The sequence below is a fragment of the Pyrus communis genome, chromosome 12 (assembly GCF_963583255.1).
Source record: "Pyrus communis chromosome 12, drPyrComm1.1, whole genome shotgun sequence".
NCBI lineage: Eukaryota > Viridiplantae > Streptophyta > Magnoliopsida > Rosales > Rosaceae > Pyrus > Pyrus communis.
In genome coordinates, this window is record NC_084814.1 from 3,052,760 (window position 1) to 3,077,089 (window position 24,330).

The window sequence follows — 24,330 nt, forward strand, 5'->3', positions numbered from 1 at the left end:
TCAAGTCATATAACTAATTCTCTTACATATGAGTTTTGGGTTTAATTTATATTTGTGCATATATGATTGAAATTGTAAATTTATGGGTAATTGCCTACACAATTAGTTCATATGTACCATAAGTAAATGATCAGAAACTACTCATTATTTCATATCCTATTTTGATTGTTGTTGTGTGTTAATTGTGTTAACAAGTCGCTACCACTACCATATTACTGGCTTAACTAAAATCTCCCACCTCCAAATAATGTTAGTTAAAAAAACAAAAAACCTTTGTTAACAAGGTCCTTGTTTCCAAAAGAAAAAAAAAAAAAAAAAAAAGGTTACATATATGGTTTTAGGCTCTGTTGCTCAACAAATAAAAAAATGTTTTATGATCCTATTCAAATCCTAAACCCTAAATTAACGTATATTGTAAAAATTATAAAATCTAAACTCAAATAAAAAAAAGTGAGACCAATGATGACACTTAGGGTTGGTTTGGTATTGCTGTACTTTGAAAAGAAAAAAAAACAGCTTCTGCTGTGCTATGAGAGCTGCTTCACGTTTTCAGTTTTTTTTTTTTCGCCCAAAACAGTGAAAATAAATTGTTTTTAAGTGTTTACTAAACACCTTTTTGAGCTCAGTTTTTTGTTATACCCACTTTTTATAAAAGTACCTCAATACTAAACCAGTACTTAATTAGTAATAGAATTTAGTAGTTTATCACTCCGCTTGCAAGTGAAAGTTAGGTTGCATTCTCGTAAAAGGCAAATTCGAAACTAAAATATTATAACGGACTCATTGTGTAATTTAGTACAAATCTCTTATCTTTTATATTAATATATCGTATTCAAAATGAATAAGATCATAATTCCTTTCTATAATTTTTTTGAAGATAGCGTCTACTCCACTCTCTAAGGTTGAGAGTCATAGTTGCAACCATACCCCTCTTCCTCACAATAAGAAATCAATATTTTAGTAGTATATTTAAGCTTTTGGTCGCCCCCAACCCCACACAGCACCTTTCATCCATCCTCTTCTTCCCCTTCCCTTTCTCTGCACTCGATCTTCCTAGTTGCTGTTGTCGTTGTGTTTATTTTCTTTAAAAACATCGACTGCCGGAGCACACCCTAGCTATCCTCTCCATATATCCCTTCTTGTTTCCGTTCTTATTTTAAAATTTTCCCACTTTCATAAAATAAACAAAAGCAGAAAAACCACAAACAGTTTTTAATTTGCTTCCCAGTTTCATAAATTAATTTTATATAAAAAAACATTTTTAATATTTTCTTCCTTGTTTTCTGTTTTTCTTTTGATGTGCCCATGGCCGGTTTGGATTTAGGCTCAGTTCCTCGCTACGTTCACCAGCTTCACAGGCAAGACTTGCACCTCCAACAACAACAACAACAACAACAACAACAGCAAACCGATTCTGAAGACGATGCAGTAGTCAAAAGGTCAACGGGCCAGTTCTCAGGAGATGACCATCATCAGGGTGGCCTCGACCTCGGAGGCATCAACGGCGGGTCAGGAGACATCGTGGCTCGTCGTCCTCGAGGCCGTCCACCTGGATCCAAAAACAAGCCAAAACCACCAGTCATCATCACAAGAGAGAGTGCAAACACTCTCAGAGCACATATTCTGGAGGTAGGCAACGGCTGCGACGTCTTTGACTGCGTCGCCACGTATGCTAGGCGCCGCCAGCGTGGGATCTGTATTTTGAGCGGAAGTGGCACCGTCACTAATGTGACCTTGCGGCAGCCGGCCGCAGCAGGGGCCGTAGTAACACTTCATGGACGGTTTGAGATTTTATCCCTTTCAGGGTCATTTTTACCACCTCCTGCCCCACCCGGGGCCACAAGCTTGACCATATTCTTGGCCGGCGGGCAGGGGCAGGTTGTCGGGGGCAGCGTTGTCGGGGAGTTGACCGCGGCAGGGCCCGTTATTGTGATCGCCTCATCCTTTACTAATGTTGCTTATGAGAGGCTGCCTTTGGATGAAGAGGAACAGTTGCAAGTACAGGTCCCACAGGGATCCGGGGGAAGTGGCGGCGGCGGCGGCGGCGGTGGTGGTAGTGTTGGAAACAACCCTTTTCCTGACCCGTCCTCGGGGCTTCCATTCTTCAATTTGCCATTGAATATGCAGAATGTTCAGTTGCCAATCGATGGGTGGGCTGGAAATGGAAATAACTCAGGGGGTCGTCCACCATTCTGATTTTCTGTGGGATCATCATCGATGTTTACTTTTAGAACCTTAATCAATTTAGATTCGAAGCTGCTTCTGCGTGCGTTGTGGGAGGTTAAGTGCATACTGGATGAGATGAGCTTTGTTGGAGATAAAAGGTTAGCAAATTTCATGGACTAGCTATCATCGTTAACATCACGCCCATGTTTTGCAACTTAATTTGGTCTTGTTGGTTCTACCTAGTACCACTTCTCATGTTTAATTTTTATTTATTTTTCTTTTCTGAACCCCTTTGTTGTTTTTGTTCTTCGTCTTGTTCCTCCTCTTCTTTTCCTTATGTCTTTTGTTTCAATGGATTTTCGATCGGTCTCTTGGATTCATGGAAATAGTCTTCTGAGTTTATCATGATTATGGAATACACTACTCTTTACTTTTTTCTTTAAATATATGGATTGGTTTGAGGTTTCAGCTTTAAACAGCTAGCTACCTAGCAATTATATTACTACGTTCATAAAGTAGCAGAAGTCCCTGAAATTTAGGGGGTTCGTAATGGATCCACCAGATTTTTCACTTACCCTTTCTTTAATTTATGCTTGTTTTAGAATGATTTTCTTTGGAGCAGATACACACACACACACACATATGTAACTACATTGTAAGACTGTCTGAAGTAAATCTTGTAGGATCTGTGACTTGGGTATGTGTTTTCTTGCATTGTTTTCATGAAACATTAATGATATATAAATAAGAAACACCATGACAAATTAGTAAGTAAAAACGAAAACTAGAATGCCCGTTGAGAAAACCCTTGGTCCTTTTTTCTTTGTTTATTAACTTAACTCAACGGTGACTTCTCATTGGATTTATATGTGCTGGTGTCTACATGCTCAACATAAGTTACATTACCAATGGTCATTGCCCTAACTTCCTTGATTAACTTTGTTAATTCGGCATTTTAGAAGATCGCTCTCATCGCTACAAATTTGTAAAAAATATAAAACCTAATTAAGCAAGTTAAACTCCTGATTAATTATTAAATTATTTCTTTAATTATATACTTGGGTGAGATACTTTCAAATCTTAAAGGATTGAGGCCAAATTAGCAAGGAAATGAGCATAAAATGTAAGATGAGAGAGATTAAAAAACACCATATGACCATTACAAAGGCATGGAAAACGAATTTGCAAAGAAAGTCATTTACAAATCCTTTTTACACGTTTTTGTAATGCTCATATGCGATTTTGGTAATATAATCACTCCTATCTAACATTTTTTATAATCCATTCCAGTAATCTGGTTTCAATTCCTTGGTACTTGAAAATCCTTAACCTAGACATAGCCTTAAGAAGTTTGTGCTTCCCAAAGCTTCTTAATAAATTTATACAAATTAAAAAAAGTAATTAAGGAGTCATCCATTTAGGTATCCAGCTTGAGATGAGTAATACTATTCATACCATGTTTTTATACCACATTTTCATATCATCTTAAGTGGTATTTGATGTAGACGACCACAAGTTCTTAAGACGGTTTCCTTTGACAAAAACACTTCTCTGTTGAAGTTTCTGTATAATACCTATTAGATAGGAACGGGGATACATTGCAGATATGAAGTATACAGATAATATCCCTATATCTGTAAATTAATCACATGCTTACTTGCAACTTGCAGAGCAACAAGTTGCTTATACTCACATTAGCTAGATAATTATCAGGAGCTAGCCAGAACAAATAAACAATAGACAGATCCTCAAAAGCATAAATATATTGTCATTTTATATAATAACCCTCTTAATGCATGGTTTATACAATGCCTGACGTTCAAAGCACGAGGCTACATTTGTCCGTCACACTAAAATAGTACTATTTGAAGGAGATATATAATCAAGGCCTTCATAAGGTCGGTATTGAAGGATAAGTTGTTTAAACTAGTAGAGCTTTATTTATGTTTGAAGTTGGTAAACATCAATAATCTTCGACATGCAAGACGTTGATGGGGAAAGTGGTTGTATTTTTGTATTCGATGAAATCTATCGATACTCCACTCAAAGCAATATATGTCATATATATTACATATAGTGGTAATCTTAAATAGGAGAATATATATCATGTGATTCCTTAAAGCACTTTAGCATACGAATATGCTTAATTACAAGTGGATTCTCATGCTTACATTTATGTTGGAGACGCACATTGAACTTTTAACATGAGTAGTCTGGCAACCTAAGAACAAGATTGTCTGCTCAGCTTTTGCGATACATAAAACCTCCGCCATTTATATGCTAAAGTTGGCGACTTCACGTTAGAACATAAATTCCAAGCTGTGTTTGTCTTGCAACCTATTTCGTTTCTCGTTATATATAAATTCCAAACTCACTAAACCACGTATATATATATGTGTGTGTGTGTGTGTGTGTCTGTGCGCGTTTATCTGGTGCAAGTGATCAATTTTGTTTTGTTTTATAGGTTGGAACTGTGAGATGGTTATGGAGAGAGAGTATTGGAAAATAAGAAAGTTAGACTAAAATATAAAATAGGGCATGCGTTGCTGAATGGCAACATATATGAAAACTTAGACTAAAGTATGAGCTAACGGGGTCATATGAATACCAGGTGTATCCTCGCCGGATCCTCTTTGTGAGTATCTAGGGACTCTCAAATCACATTCATTGTACATCGTACAGTTAAAAATCATTGTAACTTTTTATATTTAAAATTGAATATAAACAGTACATGATAAAAACTAGCTACACGATGTACGATAAACGGATGTGATTGGAGGATCTCCATGGTGAGGATCCTCTCTCATATGAATATAATACATATCCATATACTAATTTGAGCTGTCACCGTTAGAGATAATGATCAAGAGTAGTTGAATATTATGCACCCACAGGAAAACATAATTTCTGTGTGTGTGTCTGTAGATTTCCATGAATGCATTAAGTTAATAAACAATTGTGATCAAATGAAACTAAAGTGCATAAGGGTTATTTCAATTAACGTGGAATATACAACAACGTGATGCAGTGCAGCAATGATGATTCCCAAAAGTACTAAGTTACTCAATTTCATGCTGCTTAATTTGAAGGGATCTCTCTCTTTAAACGTGGCTGCATACTTTATAAACTTGTGCTTGATTTTTCACTCTGGATAAAATCATGTAAACGATTGCTATTGAACTATGTAAGTAGTGTTTTTATAAGGATTAAAAGTGTTTTTCTAATTTTTTTAAATAAATTAAGATAAGTGATTGAATTATAAAAGCATCAGAAATGCTCATCCAAAAAAACCAATTTGAATGTGATTCTACAAAAATATTTCTAACAAAAACGCTCATGAGTAATGTTTGCTATGAATGCACCCTATATCTTCTTATTATTCCTTAACCAGAAACCAGACATATGAGCTTCCATGTTGATATATTAAGGTCTCTTTGATAATGTCCAAAGTTAAGATGTCATGAATAACGCTTAAAAATACGATTTTGAATACTGTATGCATGCAAGTATGTTTAAATACGACAAATAGCTCCTTTAAAAAAAGAAAAGAAAAAAGAAATTCAATAAATAAGAAAAGGCCCAATACAAGCCACAAAAACAGCCCAATTGGGGATAGCCAAAAAGTCCATTCAACAAGAAGACCAAAACAGAAAAGAAAAACCGTGACCCTAATCCCTATCCAGCAGACACCGTCACAACCACCAACACCGACGCTCACTTTGCCGGTAGCCACATGAGCAAACGCTCTAAGGAAATCAACTCCGCATTGAATTCGACAAAGGAATCATAGCACAAAACTCCAACCCATAGCAAGGAGACATCCCTAGCCAAATTTCGCCACCAAAATTGCCACATCAGAGAAGAGCCGCCATATATTCACCGCCATTGCAAGCTCCTGCAGGTAGACCAAAAACAAAAATAAAATGGAAAGGGATGGGACTAAGGGGGCATCTAAAACACTCTCGCTTTAGGCAAACGGCATCACGCTTGGTGCCGATTTTCTGGCATGCCAGTTGGGTGCGGAGCCATGAAGGGAGGGTATAAATCTGATGCCAAAGCAGGAGAGACGCAACTGGATTTGAGCAAAGGCTGAGGAAGGTACGGAGTGTGAGAAAGAAGAGCACATGGACAAGAATGAAGAGGATGGATGTTGGGGGTTGAAGGAGGGTGGTTGTAGGATGGGGATTAAGGTTGTCAAGAGAAAAAGATATGGTGGAAATCACAGGAAAAACAACAAAAAAAAAGGCTGGGAACCGGCGAAGGACGCCGAGAAAAAAGCCGCGACTCACAATCCGACAGCAATAGGTAGCGGCAGGCCAGGTCACAAGCATAACACTAAGGAAGAGAAGGAAAAGAGGAAGGGCAAGGGGATGCCGCCGACCCCAACCAAAGGAAGGAGCCAGCAGGGAAGAGAAGAGAGTTTTGGTAGGTTCTGTGCGAGAGAGAAAAGGGGGTGCGATTAGGGTTTACTGTAAATAGCTCTATATACTGAAAACCTCTCCGCCACATTTTGAATGGGCCGACAAATTTAATACGGACGCCATGCATTTCTAGTTTGTATGCATACAAACTGTGTTGGTGTCACCTAGTGGTGCAACCTTTGAACCCATGACACCAGTGAAACTAAATATTAATGCATGTGAGAATTTCTCGTCATAGAGACTAGTTATACGCTTATGTCCTTTGTATTTTTCTCTTTATTTTTTTTTTTCATTTTATGAGATACATCTTATTTTTTAAGAGTTGTGTTTTTTGTTGGAGATCACAACAAAGGGCTCTCTCCTAACGTTTTGTCAGGCATCAATCGACATTCTTGTACTAGTAAGCGATAGTGACACAGTTAGATGTTAATATTGAAAATTGTATGGTAATATAATGTGAATATGTTCGGAATGGGTTAGGCCAGTTGTCATTTTGTTTTTTGTTTGTATATTCTAACACCTTATGTAATATATATATATATATATATATATATATATTTTTTTTTTGGGTAATACTAGAGAGACAAAATTTTTTGGGAGCATTTTTACTCACCATCATAAATTATGATGTATGCTCACTATAAATCTAACCAATTGACACGTGTTATTTCATTTAATCTGGGTTAATTTTTTTTTTTAAATTGAAAAACTAACATTTAATGTGAAAGTTAACTAGAGTTAGGTGAAATGACACGTGTCAATTGATTAGGTGTATGGTGAGCATACACCATGGTTATTATGGTGAGCATACACCATGGTTATTATGGTGAGCATAAACCAAATTTACAAACCATATGATGTTGTGGAGCCAAAAATAATCACAAGGCGACACGTGGATTTTTAGATAGAAGAGATTAAAAATTACCCTTGAGGCACACCAGGTTTCCTACGCGCGAGCAACGGGCAAGCATCTCTCAACCAAGCCAAAAGTGCCCAAAATAGGTAACAAATTCAAAATTATTTCATCCATCCTCATCTTATATTCCCTACAAGGTATTTACTCCATAACCTTCAAAACATTCCATATAAATTGAGTTAATTGGCCAATTAATGGATTTATTACCTAATTAATCCATTAATTTCCAAATAACTCACCCATTACACCCCAAAAAAACACCCAAAGGCCGGCCACTCTCTCTCCCAAAGAGGGCCGGCCATGCTCTATAAATTGGACCCCATTTTCTCTAAAAAGCTAAGTTACACACTCTTGCAAAACTCCCAAAAACTCTCCAATCTCTAAATTCTAACTTTGGCATTGGAGGTTAAACACCACCCCCCCCCCCCAAAAAAAAAAATTCATCGTGGGCGTGTGAGGCTCTTGGCCTTGACCAAAGGTGTTGATTGTTTTGTAGGTGCAATTTTGTCAAAGAAGGAGAAGGCAAAAATTTGCATCCACATATGTGGTTGTTGATGATTGGTTTATTAACTAAGTGTTGATTAACGTGCTTGTTTCTTATTGGTGACACATCATTTAATTTACACATTTGGTTTAAATTTAGTCTCCCTAACATTATCCTTTAAAAAAAAAAATTTACGAGAGAACGATTGAAACTAGTTAAATCTCAAATATTCACTCCTCAGAAATGATGTGCTTGAGAGAATTCCCACCTTATGTAAAACCTTAATTACTTTTTGTCATCAAACCCTAACTTCATTAGGTACACCCATCTCTTCTTTGATGAACAATTAGAGCTATCTGGTTGCACATGTCAGGAAGGGTAGAGCTATTCCTATTAAGACTACCCATATAGAAATCTAAATGCAGAGGGGCATTGAGGGGAAGTGAAGGGTGTAGTCGCACATGGTCCCAAATTTGAAAGGGCTCCCAAAATTTTTATCACCTAATATTTATATGTAATAGCCACTTAATACTATGGTTTGGTGGTATTCCTCTTCACTTGTAAGTGACAGGTCTTAGGTTCAAATCTCGTGGATGGCGAATCTGATACCAAATTAAGGTGCTCATTGTGTAGCTTAACCGAACTTCCCCTCCCCTTAGTGTAAAATATGTCATTGTACTAAATAAATAAATATTTATTTATTTATATGAAACAATGTTCTATATTTAAAAATTGTTTTTGTTAGCACTTTAAAATCTCATAGTGCACTCCTTATAAGCTTTAATTTTTTTTTTCCTTTTTAAATATAAAAATTTGGAGTACAATGAGATACTTTAATGGCAATAATAACACTTTAAAAAAAAGGGTTTTTTTTTTTTCAATTTTATTATATAATAATATTATATATTCAAGTGAAACTTTAAAGTTCGAGTTTTTGAATTTTTTTTTTTCTTGTTTGGTTGTCTAAGATTAAATTGCTTTTGATTATTTAGTGAACGGTATGTTTGTAGCTCTTTTTATTTATTATTAGTGACATTTTTGAACTTGCAATTAGTGGTAAATTTTGTTTTGATTTAAATGATTACTTTCTAACGTCAATACATTGTCCTACTTTTTTTTTTTAAAAAAAAAAAACTATCTTAATAGGGGCCCTTTTATTAATTTCACAGAGGTCCACTAAAATTTTAAAGACGGCCCTATCTAAATGGTCCGGTCTCACCTAGTTGCATACTTCTACTTTTTCCTCGTTCACAAATACCATTCAATCATTCTTTGTGTTTGTATCATTTTAAACTCCAATTACGCTCTCATATGAAAAGATAATAACTATTATTCCAAAAAACAAAGCAAAAAAAAATTGTAAACAAAAAACTCTTCTCACCCAACAATCATGCCAAACTCTAGTTCACAACAATCATGACTCACTCATTCCCTTCAAACCCTGAAAAACCTAATCATATTCTACGTTACTCAAGGGTTCCATTGGTCGTGGAATCATGATAAGAAAAATTAGAAATAGTCATACATTAGGTTACTGGGTGGTGTCAAATTGATCGGAAATCTATCACCGTGTATGTACATTAGTTGGAGGGAATTTGATGAAATGGAAGAGCAAGAAGCAAAGTGTTGTTGCTGTAAAACTTTATTTGAATGACAACGAGCTGGACTGCTTGAGTTACAAGTAACTTGTTGTACGAGTTGTGTGGGACTTAAGGAGTCTAAGATCCTTTACATGATAAGAATCGTGGAGATTAATAATTGTGTAACTAACTAATTGAAACTCTTATTAAGTAATTATTGATATATAGAGTCACAATGGAACTTAATCTTATTGAAGAGATAGAGATTATCACTCTTACTGATAATAGGCTGGTTCGAGTGAAACTCTAATATGCTAATGTGAAGATATATACATATACATATACATATACATACATACATACATACATACATACATATATATATATATATATCTGCTGAAGAAGTTCCTGCTTGCACACAATTAGATTCTCAAAACTAAACCCTATTCGATAGTAGAGATCGTTGCAGTGTGCTGGAAGTAGAAGACTACTTCTGTTATTCATTAAATGGCGACTCCATGAGGTATGTCATCCTTGCGACTACTGTGATATTATGATTTGGTTGTTACTGATCTATTTGTTCATGTTGGTAATCCTAACACTGCGTTGGTAATATTGTGAGCTTAATTCTTATGTAATTCTTACATGTGGTATCAGAGCTACCCAACGTGGCTAGGGTTCTTTATTTTCACTAAAGGAATATGCATATATTTGATTCTGGTTAAATTAATGCTTCCGCTATACTCTAACCAATTCATCTGCAATTTCTTTTAAAATCAATTGCATGATGAATAATTACATGGTATTCTTTGAGTTGGGTTTGTTACATTTATGCAGAGAAGCACATCTAATTAGAGTAATGAAAACACTTGAATGATCCTGGTCTATTGCTTCCGCAGTCCTGGATGAGTTTGTTGTAAACTTGCTGCATATTACGCACGCATCGAAACTGTTACTTTGCATATTGGCTAATTTGCTTCTCGTATACATGTCCATGTAAGAATTACATAAGAATTAAGCTAACAATATTACCAACGCAGTGTCAGGATTACCAACATGGACAAGAAATGAATTTATGGTAAAATGTTAAAGGTGATACCACTATGTTGCTGGAATTCTGTAGGCTTCTACAACATAATCTGTTTGTGATATTATTTTGATATATCAATGTAATTCATAAATTCATGAAATTTTAGTATGATATACATTGAGATGTTTATTTTAAATCTGGAAATTTTCACGAGCATTGGTTTGAAAATGAATTATTGGTGAATTATTAATCTCGAGACCGTACAGCAGAATTTATGCGCTTTCTGCAGCACATTCCATTTCGATTTTATTTTAACCCACTTGTAAAATCGAACAAATTATGGAATTTTGGGTGACAGTAAATTTATATGTCTAATTCATTTCTGAAAATTTTCATGTACATTGGAGGAAGATTGAATTTTTGGTGAATTATTTAGTCTCGGTATGTACTGCAGAATGTTTTCCATTTCTGCGGCACATCCTATTTCGAATTTGCTTTTAGTACACTAGTTAAACCTTAAAAATTATGAAATTTTGGAATATGTCAGATCAATATGTTTACTCCGTTTCTGAAAATTTTCATATACATTGGATGAAAAAGTCTTTTTAAGTGAATTTTAATCTTAGGTATGTACTGCAGATTTTCTGTAGTTTCTACAGCACGTCACTTTTCGATTTCATTTTTTGGGTCACTTGTAAAAATTTAAAAATCATGAAATTTTGTGAAATAGTAACTATATGTGTCTAGATCTTACCTGAAAATTTTCTTGACAATCTAACGATAATTGATGTTTGAGTGAATTTGCAAACCAAAGTAGTACTGCTGAGTTTTGGAATTTCGAAAACTACATATGTTCTGAAATATTGTTTTCAGTAATTTGTGCACATTTAATGGTATCAATTATTTGGCATGTTTAATTGATCCTATTTGTTCTTATCTTATGCAAATTCTCAATATTAATGATTTTTATTGAGCAACACTGATTAAATTTTGGTTGAAAAGAATGTATTGGTTTATTTTGCTTAAACCAATATTTTGTTTGGTCATCAATTATGATTATGATGATCATCGTCTTTTGAGACAAAAATTGGAAAGTGATATGAATTTACTAATTGATCATTTTGATCTCTATCGAATAACTGAATAATCATGTTTCCTCTTTCGAGAACTTTATTGTTTAATGTTAATAACGACGTACTCTTGTGTCTAATTTAATATTTTCAAAATCATTGAATATCCAACAAAACGAATTATTTAATACTGTTCTAAATGATTGTTTTGAAAATCAGAATTTTAATTTATATGGTGAATACTTTTGTCCCAATGGGAATTTCAGGAAATCACTCACCAACTATAAATTAGTATTATAACAAATCATAAAGTACTTCTAATATATTTTCATTTGGCCAAAGCTGTTGAAACTATATGTATTTTGTGTATTTTATGTTTTGGCTAGCAATGCAGGTATTTTCTTCACATGATTTGTTTATGCCCAAAGGTGTAACAATCATCAATTTGCAGTTGGTTCGACCCTCGAAAACTCGATTACATCCATGGTGTATTTTCCAGAATTGAAATAGGTAAATGTGCCAATCTTTTTGCCTTAATTTTCTCTGACTTCTAAATTGATTAAAATTATTGTTATTGAGATATCTAAACTAAATGTTTATTTTAATCGACTTTGTTTTAGAATTAAAACATGAATTTAAGTTTGGATTCTCTTATAGGTTTCATTTTAATTTGTGACCTAATTTTTAATATTCACATATAAAAATCGTGATCATTCTTTACGTTTTTATTTATGAACCTTGCAATTTCGAGGAGTGTTGGCTCAAGTGGGAGAAATAATATATTATGGGCTTTACACTCATCAATTTTGCATCTGTAGATAAAACACAAATCAGATCATAGTTGTTTATATTCATATGCAACTAACCTTACAAGAAATATTAGTTTGAATCAATTTGAACTGATAAATACAATACGACTAGATTCATATTCAAGAAGCATTCATTATTGCATTCTGCTCAAAAGTGCTTTACTTATTAATTCTTGTTTATTGTTCAAGAAATTGAACTTGTGATTTATATGTTATTGATAGATAATTAATCTGCTCAAAAGTGTTTTCTTATTTAATAGAACTATAAATCAATGCATAGTGAAACATGGAATTGACAAGATTATATATACTTCATCTGCTCAAACGTGTTGAAGCTATATATGAATTCCCTCGTGTTTTATGTTTTAACTATGCAAACCTAATATAATCAGTTTTTGTTCAAAGATGATTATGGAATTATATGTTCTAGACAGTAGTACAAAAACATACTTACGCAATGGCAACTTGTGCGAATGAGCAAATTGCGTTGCGCAAAGTATGTTTGTGCAACAGTAACAACAAAATGTCATGCAAAGGCATTTTTTGCAATGGAACTTTGCACGACGAAGACTGACATCGTGCAAAACCGTTTCGCGCGACAAAGGTATGCATTCGTCGCGCAAAGTTAGGGAAAATAAGTAGTCCAAGTCATGTTTTGGTGCCAAAAACTTGTGCGACACATATACCGCATCGCGCAAAGAATATTTGCTCAATGCAGTATATGTGTCGCATAAGTTTTTGGCACCAAAACAAGACTTCAACCGCCTTTTTCCCAACTTTGCGCGACAAATGTAGACCTTTGTCATGCAAAACAGTTTTGCAAGACATCAGTCTTCGTCGCGCAAAGTGAAAATAGAAATTTGTCTTTGTGTCCTTTATTCTAACACAAGTCAAAAGCCAGAACAAGGAGACATATTGCAGACCTCCATAGCTGCCTTGATCACACTCATCACTCCAATTCCAACACTTCACTCAAAATTGAGAAAACCCAATTGGCAGAAGAACCATTTAAACGTACCAAAGGTGAGAGCTTTCTTTCCCCCACAATTTTGCTACTTTTCAATTTTCATTTATTTTTTTATGACTTCTTTTTCTTTTGATTTAGTGCATCTGTTTGTTTTTTTTAGACAAGACTCAAGAGGAACATGTAGAAATTGACTCATGAGGAATGTGTAGAAATTGAAAGCTTTGGATTTTATTTTCTGTTGTAAAAATGAATCTTTCCTTGTTGACTGATGTGCGAATATAATGTGACCTTTTAAAAGTTTAGTTGAATAAAATTTTTGCAGCCAGGCAAATTTAATCACCTGTTGTAGACCTTAATAAATAATTCCAAAACTAAACTATTTCTTCCTTCTGATTTTGTGGTATCCACTAGTGTAAATATTTTAAATTGAAGATCGAATTCGTTCATCGAAAAATTTTGTTCCGTTACTTGATCTCTGAAATTTGTTTTGTTTGTTTGTTTTTTTTTTTTTTTTTTTTTTTTTGCTGCATATGCGATCTCGAAGTATATACAAACAAGTTTGACAGTTGAATCGTTGAAACTAGTTTCTTACAATGCGTATCCCATCAAAACAATATATTCACTAGCACTTGGACTTATACTTTCATTAAATATAACATAAGATTTTGTGGTATCCACTTGTGTAAATATTTTAAATTGACGATCGAATCTATTCATTGTATTCATATAAGATCAAGGAGTGTAGCTATAAAAAATCATCAAAATCGGAGTTAAAACTACTGTTAAATCGTGATTTTTTCATTTATAATTGTCGAAAAGTTTTATCCCGTTACTTAATCTCTGAATGTTTGTTTTTTGCGATTTTTGGCGTATGTGATCTCGAAGTATATACAAACAAGTTTGACAGTTGGAACGTTGAAACTAGTTTCGTACAATGCGTATCCCATCAAAACAATAGATTTACTAACACTTGGAGTTATACTTTCATTAAGTATAACATAAGATTTTGGGGTATCCACTTGTGTAAATATTTTAAATTGACGATCGAATTAGTTCATTGTATTCATATAGGATCAAGGAGTGTAGCTATAAAAAATCATTAAAATCGGAGTTAAAACTACCGTTAAATCATGATTTTTCATTTATAACCGTCGAAAAGTTTTGTCATGTTACTTGATCTTTGGATGTTTATTTTTTGCGATTTGGTGTATGCGATCTCGAAGTATATACAAACAAGTTTGACGGTTGGATCGTTGAAAATAGTTTCGTACAATGCGTATCCCATCAAAACAATAGATTCACTAACACTTTAAGAGTTTATTTATGCTTTCATTAAGTATAACATAAGATTTTGTGGTAGCCACTAGTGTAAATATTTTAAATTGAAGATCGAATTCATTCATTGTATTCATATAGGATCAAGGAGTGTAGCTATGAAAAAATCATCAAAATCGGAGTTAAAATAACTGTTAAATGGTGATTTTTCGTTTATAACTGTCGAAAAGTTGTCCCATTACTTGATCTTTGAATATTTATTTTTTGCAATTTTTGGCGTATGCGATCTCGATGTATATACAAAAAAATTTTGACGGTTAGATCGTTGAAACTAGTTTTGTATAATGCGGTATCCCATCCATTTCAATGGTGTGTGTCTATATATATATATATATATATATATATATATATATATATATTTATTTATTTATTTATTTATTAAGTACGTTTAAGGGTAAATCTCAGTTTACTACCCTCAAGTTTCGTGGTTTTCAACATTTAGTACATTAAGTTTTTTTCATCCCAGAGTCATACCTAAAGCGTTTATTTTGGGACAATCTTATACATCTGTTAGTCTGACTGTTAAGTCTCCTGTTAACTAATGACGTGAGGCTAATGTGGACAATGACTGGGCGCCATGTGTCAATAAAGGTCCCATATGGATATTAAAAAAAATAAAAATTAAACATTAAAAAAAATTAAAGAATTACAAAAAAAAAAAAAAAAAAAAAAGAAGAAGGTCTTATTCCTCAAACCCCCGACCCCCTTCCGTTCTCTCTCCATTCTCTCCTTTGCACCTACTCAAGCCTCATCCTCTTCGACGGCCCAGTGAGCTCGAAGGAGTGGTGATCGACTGTGCGCGGTGATACTCTCAGATCTTGGGGTGAAGATCTCAAATTTATGGGGGCAACGATACTCCTAGATCTTGGGGCAGAGATTTTGATTTCACTGTGCGTGATGATCGACATCGCCTTATCCTTGGTCCAATGGATGTATGTTTTTCAGGTTAAGCTCTTCCAGGAGGCCCGAGTTGTCCTCAAAACTTAGTAGTAGGCCCGAGTCGCTGTTGCTGAGCGGGAAGTACTTCTCTGCATGCTGCTTAGGAATCACGAGGCGGTTCATCTTGCCGACGTTGCTCGGGGTCAAGGGCTTCTCGAACATGGGCTATTTTTCGTCGTTGTCAGAGTTGACGCGATGATGCAGTGGCAGGGACTGGAGTTGGTCTGATTCGTTGGGGTCAACGACGTCGTGGTGGTTGAGGTTGAAATTGAGGGTGGCGGTGGGGGTATGGAAATGGGTGGGGGACATGGGTGTGGTGGAGCTTTGGGAGTTGAGCTGACAGGGTTGGAAACTGTGGTGACTGTGGCTGGAGTGGTAGGTGTCTTAATAAAATTGGGGGATGAAATGGGTTCTGCTGTGTGGGTATCAGGGAAGGGGAAGGGTGTTGGTGGGTGAGGGATGAAGGGGTGGAGTCGTGAAGGGGTGGAGGGGATGAAGAGGTGTCAGGTAGGGAAGACGAAGGGGTTCTGCAATTTTTTTTTTAAATTTTATTAATTAATTAATTAATTTTTAATTTTTAATTTTCACATGGGCCTTTAATGACACGTGGCGCCCATTCATTATCCACATGGGCACCACGTCATCAGTTAACGGGAGACTTAACAGCCAGACTAATGGATGTATGAGACTATCCCAAAATTAACTCTTTAGGTATGATTTTGGGACGAAAAAACTTCATTTACTAAATGTTGGAAACCACGAAACTTGAGGGTAGTAAACTAAGATTTAACTTAGATTTAAATTTATTTATTTTGTATGTATAACACTTAAGAAATTGAATGGTATGTATATTTATTAAGTAGGTTTAAATTTATTATTGTAGTTCGGGTTGGGTTTTTGTTAGGAAAATATACTATTGTGGATTTTATGTAAAAAAACTTGAATTTGAAGTGAGTAAAGTCACATTTTCAGTAAATTTTATAATAATTTTTTTTAAAAATAAAAAACCTTGCGCGACACCACAATATGGTTGTTGCGCAAAAACACTTTGCGCGACGTCAAAATGTATACTTGCGTCGTGCCATTTGTAATAATTTTGGCGGTGCAATTGTAAAAAATAGGCGCTTTTTTGAAAAATTTCAAGTTTGGACAAAAACACTTGACCCAAACTCTCTCTCACGCGGTCTCTCTCTTCCCTCTCGCTCATCTCGCCCTCTCTCTCCCTCTCTCTCCCTCCCTCACGTAGCCTTCCTTCTCATCTTCTTTATTTTGAACTCAGACCTCTCTCTCCTCTTCTCAAGCCCGAACCCCAAATCTTGAACCAAGACCTCTTCCCTCTTCACAATCTCAAATCCGACCACCACCACTACTCTGTCGGTTATCTCTCTCCCTCTCATTCTAAATGACGGGCATCCACCACCTCTTCGTCATGCTTGTCTCTCTCCTTGAAAGTAAGTCTAATTACAAATTATGGAATTGTGAAATTAGATTTTGATTATGAAATTTTAGAATTTAAAGTTTTAATTTGGGATAAATTACTAGGGCTTGAGATGGATTTCAGGATTTAAAAATTTGTGAATGGGAATTAGGGTTTTAATTTTGAAATGGGGATTGAATCAGGGTTTTTATTTGGGATAAATTATTAGGAAATGGGCTGGATTTCAGGGTTTAAGAATTTCGTTGTTGTTGTTTCTTGTTTGTAGTTTGAAGCAATTTCGGTATAGATTTTCAATTCCCAACCAACCAGCAAGTATTGACCAATCTTTTCTTAATTCTTTATGTTAATTTGTTAATTTGTTCTAACTAATGCTAATGTTAATTTGTTCTAATTTTTCCTTCCTTTTCAACCTTATTTTCTGTTTTACACTGGATACCAACTGGATCTTCTTCTGAATATAACCATGTCTGTGGCATCTGAAATGGATTTTTCCTTTTATAAAAAATTTAAAATAAAATTGTGTTTTTGTGGGAATTGATCGATCCTTTGTAGAAACCTGAGCTGCGTATCAAAACCTATGAATTCTCCACAAAATTTTGCATCTGTACCCTTTGTTTTGGCAAAGTTACAGTACTACATGAAGGTTCCAATCTGTCCAAGGCTTATGTCTTCCGTGCACTGCGATTTCAAATGTAAAGTCAGTATAATGATCCCAGATTACTTAAAAGTGACAAGTACTTGCAGAAACCAAGGACCTTATGGTGTTTCCACTCACCTCGTTGTAAATTTCATGATCATCCACACATAATGCGTTGTATGGATCCACATTGATATACTCGCCATTGCAATTTGTTTCAAGTGACTAGCAAAAATATAAAAGTTGTGAGTTGAGAGACGATGCTTGTAAGACATATATATTTTTGAATGCTAAAATCCAACATTTTGATCAAATATAGTCAGACTAATCTGAATAGCCACAACTAATCTCTACTTGAAACCAACAAGAGGCTATTTCACCTGGATCAAAATCTTGATGAAATGTAGTACTGTAACTTTGCCAAAATCAATAGTCTGTACCCTGTTTACGAGTTAGTCTTTATGATCATGAGTTTGGTTGAATGGCTTGTATGAAGTAAACTGTTTTTGTACGGTACTTTGATCATATCTATTGGTCTAATGAAGTTTTGGTACCATTGATTGATTACAATGTCTGCTTACTAGAGTGTTTACTGGGCATCCCGAAACATGTTTTAGTTGTTAGAAATAGTGATTAAGATAATCTTTAAAATTTATCACAGATTCCCAATTACCCATTCTTTTTTGTTTCACTTGATGCACTTTTTTTTTTGGTTATGAAAATTGATTAGTTTCAAATGTAAAAAAGGATTAGTTTCTAATGTTATATTTTTATGGTTAAAAAAGTGTATAGATATCGCAGTTGATCACTCGTCGTCGGAGTGTGACCAATGTGCTTCCCGCATTGTCAGCATCTACTGCTCCAGGCGAGTACTCCATTGATTGGGGAGCCTACACGTCTTACTGAGGCTACTCCTACGGCATCCTAGGTGCCCGTATCATCGACATCATCAGTATCGGTTCAGCCGCTCTATGCACGACGGCCTCACCGGCGCCGCTGTGAGCTGGAGCCTTTTGATCACACTTCCTTGACATCCAGAATCGAGGGTAGGGCCTCCCAGCCAGGTAGTTTTTTCTAATTCTCACTACGTTGTATTTTTTTTCATTTTAAAACTATTATTTTTATGATTGTGAAAATTTGCTGGATTGTAAAAATGTATTGCGGGTTGTGAATTACTCTTATTTTACTGTTTTAAGGTTTTGGGAAATGATATACTATTAGGGGAGGTTTTGCCAAATTTTCTGTAGAAATTTAAGCTTAGAGCGTACGTTTGTCCACCTCCGTGATCAAGATTGCGTATGACTCGCGACATCGTGGAGCGACTAACTCACAGCAACATAGCAGCGTCGCTACTAGTTGTGGTGATGGTATTCGACATTGTTGTCCTGTGCAGTGGGAGTCTTGTGCACAAATTCTTGAGGAGACGAAGAAACTGGTGTAAGACAAGTTGTCGGTTAGTATATTAATTTTTAGCCTTTATCATTTTTTTAATTTTGTTTACAAATATTATAAACCAAAATATATTATCTCAATATTATTAAATTTCTTACTATTATTTTATTGTTTTTCATATTTGTAGGTCATTTATGATCTTTAGGACATATCCCCCGAGGTCATGGCCTACTTAGAGGTGACCCTAGCGACCCGGTACAAAAATTGGAAGAGCGATCTTCACACACATTTTAAGCTATGGGATCTTCACGCGCATTTTAAGCTATGGGATGATCCGGAGATTGCTCACCTAGAGGGTCGCCTAACCGAGTTGGAGGATCGGGCGGAGGATTGTGAGTGGCTCTGCAAACATTTTATGAACCCAAAATTTGTGGTATGTACATAATATTTTAATAATAATTTATTACTGTTTTAGTTATTTTTTTAAGCTTTTTTTAATAATTTCTTTCAAATAGTCGCACTAACATTTATATTGTGCATTTAACAAAAGAAATTTGTTGCTGGCAAGATAGCTTGGGAGTCACAGACACCTCTCCACCATTCCGATTCGAAGGCCTTTTCATATAGGCTTGAGGCACAATGTCAGGTAAAAGTATATTAATTTTGAAATTTTATACAATTTATTTTTTATTATTGATTAATAAAATTTTCTCAATTTTTTTTTTCCAGGAGGGTTCTAAGTTCCCAGAGATCGGCATGTTCAATTTATGTTCGACCCGGCGATGAGACCACTGAGCACTTCATGTAAGTATATGTAATTGTTATTATTCTTATATTTATGAATCATTCAATTATTTATATTTTGTTATTAAACATTATATGTTTTTTCTTTATTATTACAGGATGCTATGGTGGAAAAGCGCACTGCTGTTCTCCAAGAAGCAACATCGCAGCTTCCCCCGGAGACCTCGATCTAGGATGTCACTATACCCGAGGATGCAGGTTTTCAGATCCTGACTAAGGTTCTGGATCAGAAGTTCGGCTGTCGTCATGGCAAGGTTGATTGGTGTATGGGGAAGACACAAATTCATGAAACGGGTGCCTCATCTTCCAAATCGACCACAGAAGAAGTCAATGCCCTGAAGGAGGTGACAACCCTAAAAGGTCAGCTTGTGGTCTAGGGCGAGAAAATGACTATGACTGTACAAGCCTTACAGATGTCCGGCCTCCAAATCCCAATGCCAGCACCTGATCTTACTCCACCTTCGACCTCCCAGCCACTTCGCCCAATTGATACCCAGTAGCCTGATGTATCAAAGTTAGAAGACTACTTGTTGTAGTTTTTTCCTTTTTGTTCGGACATCTTGTATGTACATTTTCATATATTTTATAATTAAATACTTTTTCTTGGTTTATTAATTATTTTTTAGAATTTAATTACAATATTTATTAAAAATTAAATAAAAAATATTTTTGCCAAAAAAAAAAAACAAGTGTTTGGGCGACGAAGAAGTAACATGCGTCGCTCAAAGTAGTTTTACGTGACGGATAACCTACGTCGCGCAATGTAGTATTGTGCGACATAGGGACTTGTGTCGCTTAAACCCTGCTTTCAATACCTTGGCGCGGTGGTTAGCGCGCGATGAAGGCTTCGTCGCTCTAATTTTCAGGCCACGTTTTTTGACTTTGCTCGACGAAGGACTTGCATCGCTCAAAGTGTTTTTTGTACTAGTGAGAAGTAGTCATAAAACATTCAGTTAAAGTTTTCGATTTCTGTCAAATGTTAAAGGAACAAAACTAACCAAATGATTTTGTATAGTTTTTCAATCACAAGAATCACTTCGCTATAGATATCTGGAATAAAAATGTTGAGCTCACAAAGCTTATGATTGTAGATCCCATGACTAACACTTTACTAGTGGGAGTATTTGCAAGGTATCTGTTTCATTTTAGGCATTTATAAAGTAAAAATTACCTTTTGTATTGAAAATTTGAAGTGTTAGTGGCTAATACTTTAAGAGTAAATTTTGTTCATAAGTTTTAATAAGAGGTCTTGATTTGTAAATAGTATGTCATATTTTACTTGTTCTCTTATCATATTCTAAATTGATAGAAAAGTTGGATTTTGGTACCAACGTTATTGAGTTCTTTTGTGAACTACTTTTGTTTTGAGGAACTATCGTTTTGTTTTGTTAGTTCTCAATGTCATGGCTCTAGTAGTAACATAGTGTTTCAAGTCAAGTGTGCATGTGATCATAGAGTGCAAAGTGCAATTTAGACGTGCTTTGTTTTCCATGGTTCTGCATTTTTCTTGGAATGACAAGTTACTAAGCAGAGTAGTTGCAAGCTTCTGTAGACTCAATGATCATCATGAGTCTTATTATGTTAAGGTATATCATTGACATTCAAGTGGGGGAATGTAAAACTTTATATGAATGACAATGAGATAACAACTGGACTGCTTGAGTTACACGTAATTTGTTGTACGAGTCGTGCGGGACTTAAGGAGTCTGAGATCCTTTACATGATAAGAATCGTGGAGTTTAATAATTGTGCAACTAACTAATTGAAACTCTTATTAAGTAATTACGGATATATAGAGTCACGATGAGACTTAATCTTGTTGAAGAGATAGAGATTATCACTCTTACTGATAATAGGCTGATTCGAGTGAAACTCTAATATGATAATGTGAAGATATATATATAAAATAGGCTGAAGAAGTCCCTGCTTCCACACAATTAGATTCTCAAAACTAAATCCTATTGGTCAGTAGAGATCGTTGCTGTGTGCTGGAAGTAGAAGACTACTTCTGTTATTCATTCAATGGCGACTCCATCAGGTAATGTGATGTTATGATTTGGTTGTTACTGATCTATTTGTTCATGTTGGTAATCCTAACACTGCGTTGGTAATATTGTTAGCTTAATTCTTATGTAATTCTTATTGTAGCTCGTTCAAGCATTGAAGCTTAATATAGAGTTATGGCTTCCGTTTCTAGCGGATTAATGTGGTTCCGAAGACTTTTAAATGACGCGAACTTCGAAGATCCTCAATCCATAGGCCATGACTTTCTTTTGTGATAAGCATATCGAAGTTGGCCGGCATTTTGTTTGAGAAAAGATTGAGTCAAACATTCAAACAACTTGCATCTACAGTAATGAGCAGTTGCTGATGCCGTAAGGACAGAGTTGCCAAAAGCACCAGATGTAGCAATTTATTTCCAGCACGTTTTCATCGCCATATCTTCAAGCGTCTCGATATTGTTCTTCCAGAACCTCCGATGACATAGGTCAATTGCTGAATCTCGAAATTCTTCTTCTGATATATTTCTTTATTGCGTTATTTTTTAATTTCTTATATCTTCATCTATTTCATGTTTTGCTACTCCGGCGGCAGATCCAGAATTCTGTCTTGTAACAGACATTTTTAAGCAACAAAGTAATGTACAAGGTATTTAAAGCCTTGGTTCTTTCAATCTGACGAATGATTAACTGTCTGCGGAAAGTCTCGTTGTTTAACATAATTAATTTAGATAATAAAAAAATGAAGTTCTAAAAAGAAAAGGAGAGAAGGGACAAAGTATCCTATTGGAATATATATTCATGTATGAGTTATTATTAAGATTATAAATGTTTCTTTACACCCAAGACTCAGATCAGTCAGCATATTACCTCTCTTAAGTTTTCCTCTACTAATAATCTTGAGCATAGAAGTCAATAATTTCCTTAAGATTGAGCTCAAACAAAGAAGACCAATCATTATACATCAACCACAACATGTGCTCGAACAGAATAGAATCAACATCCACAAAAACCATCCTACTTCCCTTACCAGTCCGATCATCAAAATTCTCCACCTTCTTGTCCTTGTTCATCGTCTCCATCAAAACCCGAAAAGGGTTCTCTTCTAGTACTAATGGGTCTACCAAGAACTCCTTCTTCTCCTTCCCCACGACCACGATCACTGGATTCTCTGAGTTGCCGAACCCATCTTTGGTTAAGGGCCGGTAGCCGTGTAGCCGTGACCCCATGCACCTCTTTTTCAGCATTGAGATTGGCAAGACCAAGCAAGCCATTGAAACTGAACAAATGAGTTTTCTAAAATATATACAACATAGGGTATGATATGAGAGTGTATATATATGTGTTTGTGTGTGTGTATATATATGCAATTGGGTTGTGTATTGGGGATGTTTGTTTGGTTGTTTTGTGGCTAAATGGGGTTCTGAGATATGCTTGTTACATTTGGAAGTGAAAGCAAAGGCATTTATGGGTAAAGAGGGTGATTGAATTGGCCAGGCAACGGCTACAGACAGAGAGAGGTTTAATTTTTAATTTGGATTAAGAAATAGTGGTTTTGTACTTATATGTGCTTTATGTGGTTTGATGTGTCGCTTTGCCGGCAAAAGAGCCATTGGAAAAATCGCTTTGGTGGTAGGAGATTAGGAGTTCGACTGAGACTTGCCGAATAGGAGGCAGCTGTGGACTGCGGGCCTACCCGCGCCTGCTGGCTGTTGGCGCGTTCCTCATTGACATTGTTATCAACAGAAACTTACAGAGAGTGTGATCGGGTCGGCGGTCTATTGCCAAAATGCATGACTGAATTGGTTGCTTCAAACTTTAACTCTTCATCTTCGTGTTTAAGTAACTTGAGTTATATTTTTAAAATATTATGATTAATATTGGGTAAAGATTTACGTTCTTATTTTTCATTTACAGTAACGGGTTTCATTTTGAGATTCTCCTTTTTATAAATTTTTTTTACTACATATACAAAAATAAGTTATCAAAATTACGAGAAGAAAGATACTTACAAACAAATGATTTGTTTGATGCATTCAATATGAAAACAAAATATCGATAGTTCTAGTAGGGTCTCCATTTTATCAGTGATTAAGTTCGTAGTATGATGTTGTATATATAGTATTACACTCCATAATAATATCTCGACTAGTCTAATTCAAAACGACATGTCAACTAAAACGGTGAATGACTAAGTCCTAAAATCGTATTTTAACAATTAGATCAAATGCAAAGAGTATACGTATACAAGTACCATTTGAAAAATAAATGAGTCATAATCATTAGTTAGCACTATGCTTGGATCATCAGCACGAACACATCACTATTTAAGATCGCTCCGA

General features: G+C 35.2%; 2 protein-coding genes across 2 annotated transcripts; one reads left to right on the top strand and one right to left on the bottom strand.

Moving 5' to 3' along the window:
- The first annotated feature begins 1,038 nt into the window (after positions 1-1,038).
- LOC137711731 (AT-hook motif nuclear-localized protein 23-like) lies at positions 1,039-2,471 on the top strand. The gene has a single exon (XM_068450987.1). It carries the CDS (start codon positions 1,306-1,308, stop codon positions 2,194-2,196), a length of 891 nt encoding a protein of 296 aa, XP_068307088.1. The 5' UTR covers positions 1,039-1,305; the 3' UTR covers positions 2,197-2,471.
- A 20,371-nt stretch (positions 2,472-22,842) lies between these two features.
- On the bottom strand, positions 22,843-23,327 carry LOC137709902 (uncharacterized). Its single transcript, XM_068448884.1, has one exon. It carries the CDS (start codon positions 23,260-23,262, stop codon positions 22,879-22,881), a length of 384 nt encoding a protein of 127 aa, XP_068304985.1. The 5' UTR covers positions 23,263-23,327; the 3' UTR covers positions 22,843-22,878.
- Positions 23,328-24,330: the final 1,003 nt, after the last annotated feature.

Coding starts and splice junctions, on each gene's coding strand:
- LOC137711731 (XM_068450987.1), top strand. CDS start 1,306: ATGGCCGGTTTGGATTTAGGCTCAGTTCCTCGCTACGTTCACCAGCTT.
- LOC137709902 (XM_068448884.1), bottom strand. CDS start 23,262: ATGGCTTGCTTGGTCTTGCCAATCTCAATGCTGAAAAAGAGGTGCATG.